This window comes from Pteropus vampyrus, unplaced genomic scaffold, assembly GCF_000151845.1.
Source record: "Pteropus vampyrus isolate Shadow unplaced genomic scaffold, Pvam_2.0 Scaffold81, whole genome shotgun sequence".
Classification (NCBI taxonomy): Eukaryota; Metazoa; Chordata; class Mammalia; order Chiroptera; family Pteropodidae; genus Pteropus; species Pteropus vampyrus.
In genome coordinates this window covers 987,400-996,276 of record NW_011888862.1, presented here as the reverse complement: position 1 = coordinate 996,276, position 8,877 = coordinate 987,400, and the positions used below count along the sequence as shown (strand labels likewise).

Genomic DNA, 8,877 nt, shown 5'->3' with positions numbered 1-8,877 from the left:
AAAGAGTAGGGAGGCAAAGAGGAGAAAAAAGAGGCAAAATTTAGGAGAGAGGGAAACAAGCATTTGACTGCAAGGAGGAGAAAAAATCAACTGCAGTTTGCTGCAAACGTCAGGATTTATTACTTTGCATGAGAAGAAGCCTAGGGAGACACGGTTTCAGTAGCTCACTCACCCTTTCGCTCTCTCTGCTCTGCCATCTTCAGCTGCAAGACACTGCAGTCATTTCCAGCATCTCTTGCAGCCATCATGACATCCAGACATGATGGTTCCTCTCCTGCATCTTTTTGCAATATGGAGGAGAACCTTTTCCAGAAGTTCCCGTAAGAGCCCCCTTGGGGTACCTTGGCACATGTGATCTTGCCCTAGTTGCAAGGGAGGCTAGCTGACAAAAATACAACCTTAGGAGCCTACATCATTTCCAGGTGGACAAGTCAGATATTCCCTGCCGTCAGGACATTTGCTTTCCAATGTTGCGACTAACCCAAAGATTTGAGGGCTGATGGAAGAGAAGTAACCAGAAGGGAGCAGCTATACAGAGCCTGGCTTCAAGACCATTGCAGTTGAGGGGCCAAGGGATCACAAACGGTAACTAGAAATTCCAGGGGAGGTCAGGAGCAGAGACATATTGAGAGGAAATCCCATAACTTAGTTCTCCATCAGAGTGTTAAACGAAAGAGAAGACAGGGTTGCTCTCTGCCAGCATATGTGGTAAGAGGCAGAGGTGGATGACTTAGTCAAGAAAGACAAAATTGCAGAACAAATATCGGCCATCTCTATATTATCTGCTTTTACTTTTTCTTTTAAGTGTTTATTAATTATTTTGTCTCTTTCTAATAAAACCTTTTATTTTAAACCTCTTTGCAATTGGAAAGGTACTTTCAAATCTGCTAGCCCTTTTGATTCACATAACATTTCCATAAAGGCAAGCAAGATATGCCTGGATTTTCAGGTGAAGGAACAGAATCCTAAAGAAGATGGCCGATGTGTCCAAGTTTACATTAATTATAAGCAGCAGAGCCAAAACTATACTGCAGGGGTTATCGACTCTTAGATACTTTTTCAAAAACATTCTAATTCCTGAAAAGGAATATCTGTGGGAATGGTCTACCTGGATGTTTCTTACTTCCTGTTTCTGATCAATTCATTCCCTTGACTTTCGTTTCCCTCCTAAGCCTCTAAATTAATACAAAACGAATGTTCACCCAATTGAACTGAGCCGTTAGTTTGAAATGTTTAGTAAATAAGAGGAAGTGAAATGTGCAAATACGGGCAAAGGTTAGGGGCATTATTGGGAAAAAGGCACTGGATGATGCTGTATGAATAGTAAGCCAGTTCCAAGCATCATTTCAAATTCTCTACCCTTATTTTCCCACCGGCCTCAATTTTCTGAACAATTCCTTTATGGGGAAAAAAAAAATGTGTGAAAAGAATGTGATAACCACTACACGACAGACACAGGCAACAGTTTATTGTTTACCAGAGGGAAAGTGGGCAGGAGGGAGTTAGATGACGGTAAAGGGGGTCAAATATATGATGATAGAAATTTAACTCTGGGCGCTATACACACAATGCAATATGCAGACGATGTATTATCGGAGTGCGTGCTTGAAACCTATATAATTGTATTAACCAATGCCACCCGGATAAATTTAATTTAAAAAATTTGGTTTTATCGTATGAAATTTTTTCTTTTCTTTTTTTCCTATGAACTTTTGAAGCTGCTCTAAATCATTTTGTAACAATAGGAGATAGAAATAAATTAATTAAAGTAATGGATTATATACACCGTAGTCAGTCTTACATGATAATAGGAAAATGTTATCTATAGTACATGGATTTTTTTTTTTATTCTTTGTAAATAGTGACTCCAAGCCAAAATGGTATCATGAGTTTTTTAAAAGAAACTATAGACAGATTTCTAGCACTGACCCCATTCTGTTTGCATTTGTTACAAGTAAAGGTCACAAATGCTACATAAAATAAACCTCAATAGTGTAATTGGTTGGGAATTAAGCCTGGTTAACTGAGTAAAAACTCCGAATTGCAGAGTGTTTAACAAAATGCTGTGGAAAGTTATTTTTTAAATAATGATACTTCCTGTAGCCTATTCTAATAATGTACCCAAGTTAATAATTTATCATTAGACACACCGCACGCCCTCAAAGAATGAACATTGTGATGCCAGCATTCTGAGGAGCATGTGCTCTCGCTGTTTATTCTTCGGTGGGAATGGACTGGTGCTTGGAGCAAAAATTTTTATTACAAGTCTAAGCAAAAATTACATGTAATTTTTATTACATGTAAATTACACTAACTGGATGAAAATGCACGTGTTTTTTCCAATTTGCTCATGGAATTTTCTTTTAAAAAGAGTTCATGATATACATTTTTTTGGCCTATATTATCTTTTGCTTTGCTGTTTACTTTTTTAAAACGAGTACTCTCTCTTCTCATTTTCACCCTTTAGGCATTACTTTTTGAGAAATTGATATAATAGTGCATATCTGTTAGGTCGTATTATCTGAAAAATTTCCAGTAACAATTATCAGCCTTTTTATTTGTTTAATTTATTCAGTAAAGTAAAAGAATCTCTCAGCCTCGACCTAAAAGCTCTGCCCCTTCGCTTCTTTCTTTCTAATTCCCATGCTATTGCGTTCAGTCACAGAAATTTAAATGCCATATGTGTGTCCCCCAGATTTCTATGTCCAGCCCGAGCCTCCCCCCTGAACCCCAGACCTCTATTCCCAGTTGCCTACTGGATCTCCTTCATTTGGATGTCTTGCGGGCCTCTCGCCCTTATCATATCAAAGCCACACTCCTAACCTTGACCCCAGCCTCTTCCTCCTGCAGCTTCTCTACACCAGCCACCAGCCATCCCATCCTTCTAGGTGCCTAGGCCTCAAACATCGAGGTCATTCTTCCTTCTCCTTCCTACTCCTTATCCCACTTTTTTCTCTCTCTATCTGCAGATCAGTTAATGCTTTCATCTCTATCTTCACTATCTCCAGGATCCAAATATTTTCCATCAGTGCACTAGATCGTGGCTCAGCACTCCAGCATCTCTCTCTTCTAGATGTATCAATAGCCCCTATCTTCAGTTTCTGCTCCCCCCCACCTCGTTTCCCTGCAATCAACTGTCAACTCAGCAGCCAGAACGATGACAATTCATGTTAGTCCTCTCCTCAAAACCTCCAGTGGCTCCCCACCCACTTAGATGGAGAGCAGAAGTCCTGATCATGACCCGTAGACTCCACGGCATCTAGCCTTGGCTACCTGACTCACTTCCTACTACTCGCCTCCTTCCTCTTATTCCGTTCCAACCTCATTGGCTTCCTTGCTGCTCCTGATGCAAGATCTTGCTGATTTTTTCTTCCTTCTGCTTGGAATGATTTTCTGCGATTTCTTCATCAACTTCAGTTCTCTGCTAAAATGTCAATTTCTCTGCGGCTTGACTATCCTATTTAAATAGCATTCTCCTCCCCAGCATCCTCCATCGCCCTTCTTTGCTTTGGTTTCGTCCATGTGATCCATGCTGTGTTTTCTTTGTTTCAGTGTTTAATGCCAGTCTTCCCATATTCATCGTCGGGAGACAAGGATTCTTGTCTGTTTCGTTTGTAGCTGAATCCCAGCATACAGTGCCTGGCATTCAGCAAGCATTCACCAAATATTTATGTAATGAATTAAAGGAAGGAGGTGGGAAAAGGCCAGAGGGAGAAGCACAGTGTTGCTGAAGTAGAGGGTGTGTGAGGATGTCCGCTAGGGGACAAAACGGGACATACAGATTGAGGCGAGCAAGGGGAGGTCTTCAGCGACAGGGATAAAAGGGTTTTTGAGCAAGTGAGTGTCTTGATCAGAGCATTCTGACAACCATACAGATAAAAAATTTGATGCACATGTTGAAGGAAATAGTATACAAGTTAGCAAGCTGTGGCATCAAAGGCCTTCCAAGGATGTATCTTTCTTTTCAACTAAAAACCCAGACTAGCTTAAGGAATTTGGAGCTCACAGAGCTGAACGATCCGAAAGCAAATGTATCTTCAGGCATAGCTTTACCTAGGGCTCAAATAATGTCAAGAGACGCCTTTCATTTCTTTCCATTCCTCAGTATTGTTTTTTCAATTGTCAGCACAGTCTTCAGGCCCCATATGGCTACGGGTCCTGTGTCCTCTTTCTGAAAAGTCTCAGGGAAACTCTTGTGGCTTTTCATTGTCTCTGATGGAGTTATATGCCCGTCGCCCAGGCCTCCATGGTCATCTGGGAATGGAGTGAGCACTGACTTGGACTAGGTTACACTTCAGCCTTGAGCTAAGGGTTGGAGAATGGTTCATTCTCCAGAGGGAACTTGGGGTATAAGTGTTATATGAAGAGGGGCATGGAATCTGACAATGGAATCTGGTAATGGCCAACAGTTGACCGCTACCAAGGGGTAATGAGGGCTTGAACTCAGATCACTGCAGTTGGAATGGAAGATGGAGGAAAGAAGTAACAGGCATCACGGAGATGAAATCAAGTAGCTCTCCTAGCTCCGAACAGGGAAGGGAAAGGACACAGAGAAGTCTGGCTGCAACTCAGATTTTGCATTTGTGAAACTAGGGTTTGGCAATGTCGTTAATGAAGATTTGGGATGAAGTAGGAGGAACAGATTTATGAGAAAAAGAAAGCATTTTCATCCCTGTTTTCATTAATAAAATTGTTTCCAGCTTCTCAAAACTCAAGAAGAATTGAGTTCCACAAGAGGCAGTAGGCAAATTTTTCCATCAACCATTTATTCTCAGAAGACTTATCTCTGCTCATGAGTCTTATCTCCAAGCCCATGTGTGAGAGAATCAGACTGAAAATTTATTTTCTCTCAATAGTTTGAATTTCCTTTGGTTGAGCTACCAGCATCTACAGAGTAGAAAACCTTTAGGGCCAAGTTCAGTCGTTTCTTGTAGAACATTTCCACGAGAATGATTTAAGATTGTAAGGCCGTCTTCTAATGCTCTGTGGATTAGGCTTAGAGGAACATGAGACATTCATCCATAGAACTCTAGCGAATGCCTTGTCAAACTACGAAGTGAGAAACTTAACTATTAATGGGCCAGGATGCAGGGAAGGAGTGAACGCAGGCACTGAATGAGAAAATGACCAGCACAAGTGTAGCAGTCCACATTTCTTTCATGTTGACTATCTGCCAGGTACTGTTCTAAGTTCTCAACATATAATAAGTCATTTAATCACCACAACAATTCTTCGCGGTGCGTTCTATTATCATCCTCATTTTACAGGTCAGAAAACGGAGACGTAGAAAGGTCATGTACCTTGCCGAAGGTGCCACAGCTAGGAAGTGGAACTGGGACTCAAACACAAGCAGTCACAATGTATGCCCGCTGTCCTGGCATAAATACCGATCTGAACTCTAGAAAGTGTCCCCATTTGAACAATAAATTATGACTACCATTCCTCTGAACTATGATACTTTGCTCACCTGAAGCCAAGAAAATCTAGTCTGAACAACAGAGGCATCCAAGTAATTAAGCCACATCTCCAGCCATAAGAGGGGTGACAGTATAACTATTGGCCTGAGTATAACTATTCGGTAATCATCTAGTTTGTCCTAAGAATTTAACCAGCCTTATGGGTTGGTGTAGGTTTAGTTTGACCCAGCCAATCACTCTGTTCTCTTAACGACTCTTAAGGCCCCGTTTTATGCTATTAGAAGTTACCAATGACCACGATTTGCCTCTTTCTGGAATGGTTTTACTTATGCCCCACGTTTGGCCCCTCCAGGTCCCCCCGGATCTCCAGAATGAAGTGCTGATCAGCCTGCTAGAGACCGACCCTGACGTGGTGGACTATTTACTCAGAAGAAAGGCATCGCAGTCCTCGTGAGTAGGCCAGCTTTTCCATCTTCTAAAGCAGCTTGGGGATTTCTGTTTCCATTTCTAAAGAGTTATGAAAGTTTACTTTACATAATTCCATGCAGGGTGACTTAAAGTGGAATTTTGGCAACTCTCTGGCCTATCCAATCAGTTTACCTAACCAGAAAATGTTTCAGTCTTACCGATCCACTTATCGAATTAGAAACTGCTTTACAGGATTTTTCTGTTTCATTCTTGGCTTTTTCTAGTCCCTTGAGGTCCTTTTGACTGTGTTTACCAGGAAAAAAAGCACTAAATCACTGGCAAGAAGCTCAAGGGATTGACTAGGATGCACATCAGTGATTCTACTTCTAGAATCCTGATAACTCTACTTAGGGGCCCCTAAAGCTGAGCCTGGATGCATCTTATGTGTGTCATTTACAACTGTGAGCCACGCATTACCAAACCACAAGACAGGCCTCGGCTGAGGCTTAGGTGTCTGTTTGAAATTAGAATAAGGACCCTCTTGATTCTCTCTCCCTTTATAGTTAGCATCTTTTGATAAAAATGCATGCTGATCTCCACATGCACCCGTTGGCCATGAGTAAAAATGCAAGCCATGCTGTAGGCTATGATTTGCTGCCATTTTTGCCTCCAGAGGAAGAGGCAAAAATGGCAAAACGGAATAAATTGTATTTATTGTAAAAAAACTGACTTTTTACATTAGCCAGATTTAATAATTAATCACAATCACTTGGTACAGACACAGAGCACTTAGCAAGTCCAGTTAAGGGGATAATATTGCATCATGAACCAGGAGCGATGTTGCCACCATGACGCCAAGCCTTAAGATTGTGACAGAAAAACTTGTTATCCTGTCATGAAAGCATCATTTATGTTATGCTCTTAATCCACTGAATTTCAACAATTGTAAGACACATTTCCGCCATGTTTCATCATCTCTGACGTTGCAATTAACCTTATAACCAATGGCAAGTCCTAATTTAGTTCATAGCATTTTTTTTCTTTCTTAATCATATGTAAAATAACAGTATGTCCTATTCAATGATATCTTAGAAACATCGACACAGGTCAAATGGCTCCTTTATATTGATGCCGAATTTGATGCATTAATTTTCATTTAAAACTATGTCGGTTATAAAAATGTGATATTCTTTAGAGAAATTTGGTGAGAAGGAATTCCATGTTGTTCAGGCCTCCTTTTTCCTGGGTCATTACATTAACAGCACTGCTAAATGCAGCTTCATTTCATTTCCTGCAGAGCAGGGAAGAATTTTTAATTGGATCATCCTTTCGAACGCACTTTTAAAAATCCATCTTTTGCCAATCATTATTGGGCCAAATTCTGGTGCAAGTAAGACATTCTCCCTGGATTCAAAAGCCCTAAGTAAACCATGAGTGAGTAGAAATATATTCAAATTATATAAGTGGGCTGGCATTTCCTGGTCTTGCTTTTCATATCAGAGAATTGGGCTCACTTAAATTTTTCCTCGATTTTTAACTTATCAAGGTATAAGTTCTAATTTAAGCTAACAAATGGCTTTTCCTCACAGTATATCTTGTGTCACTAGAATTTTAATGAACTTACTTATTTTCCACCCCCTTGCAAGAAAACAGACGTGGTGACATTTCTATTTGTGAAACTCTCATTAATCTGCATTTATAATATTTTATGGGTACTCTGTGGGAAAGCTAGAAAACGCACACCTAAAAAAGCCACTGATTTTGACTTGCCGAATTTCTGTTTTTATATGACATTTGAAAACATATGCATTGTACTTTTGAAGGGTGGTTGATAATAGTTATTTTTATGTGGCTTCTAAGTACGCTCCTTGCATATAAATGCCAAGAAGTATACCTTCTTTCTTTACTCTTAAGAAAAGGAAAAAAGTATACATGTTAAGCTCATTCCAAGCTGTGCAATTTCCTAGCTCTGTCTCTGTGGGAATGAGAATCATAAGGTCTAGGCAAGCTCGCCCTAGGCCAAGACCTTAGGTGAGTGTCAGGGCTTCAAGGACAGGGGGGTGGACTCGTGGACGCTCTGTGGATGTCATAGACTCGTGTTACCGATCAGAATACATTTGGAGAAGACTCTTAGCAGGAAGGAGAAGGGACTGTTTGGTTTTATTCCTCTAGGTACAAGCCAAGGATTGGCCCAGATTGATAACGATGTCATGAAGTAAAAATACATAAATTAATAAATAGATATTCATTTTTAATGGCCTTTGGAGGCTCGAGAGTCCTAGCCCTCAAACTGTAGGTCATTTCTTTGTGCCTTAATCACATGCTTCTCAGTCTTTATTGTGCACATAGATTTGCCAGGGGATCTTGTTAAAACGCTCTTTCTAAATCAGTAGGTCTCAAAAAAAATCAGTAGGTCTCGGGGAGAGAGTCTAAGAATCTGCATTTCTCACAAGCTCCCAGATGACGCTGTGATGCTGCTGGTCCATGATCCACACTTTGAGGGGCGAAAGCCTCAAATATCAAGGCATATTCTTGACTTTGAGAGCTTGCAAACTTGTTGAAGGAGCCCTACAAGGGTAAAAGTAATAGGATGCATGCTCTTATGTTGCAGAGTGCAAAATGACATGTGCCGGGCCATTGGTTCTCAGACTTGCTTGCCCAACATGAATTACCTGGGGAGCTTGAAATACAAGTATGCCTGGGTGCCAGCCCTAGGGATCCTGATTCATTTGTTCTGGGGTATAGTCTGGACATTGGGGCTTTTAAAAGCTTCCCGTGTGATTCTCCTGAGCAGCTGAGGGAAGGACACTGGCTTAGGTCCACCACAATAGATGCCACATATTTACTATCACGGGGACTTGAGGTGGGGGATTTTTAACATTAAAAAGGGGTCTTTGTGTTGACCAAGAAAGGGAACCCATACTTGGAGTTTGGAGGAGAGAAAGAGGTGTGACCTGCAGCCTCGGGGATGGCTTCTGAGAAGAACAAGGATTTGCAGTGAACTTGAAGATTGGTGTCAGCAGGCATGGATGTTTGGGGATCTCGCAGCATG

General features: G+C 41.0%; 1 protein-coding gene across 1 annotated transcript in view; it reads left to right on the top strand.

Moving 5' to 3' along the window:
* The window catches only part of ARHGAP6 (Rho GTPase activating protein 6), a 477,103-nt gene that overhangs the window by 447,576 nt on the left and 20,650 nt on the right, over nucleotides 1-8,877 (top strand). Inside the window, exon 10 of the mRNA XM_023532344.1 lies at nucleotides 5,770-5,867. Within this exon, the coding sequence (XP_023388112.1) occupies nucleotides 5,770-5,867 (98 nt within the window). The remainder of the gene's footprint in view (nucleotides 1-5,769; nucleotides 5,868-8,877) is intronic.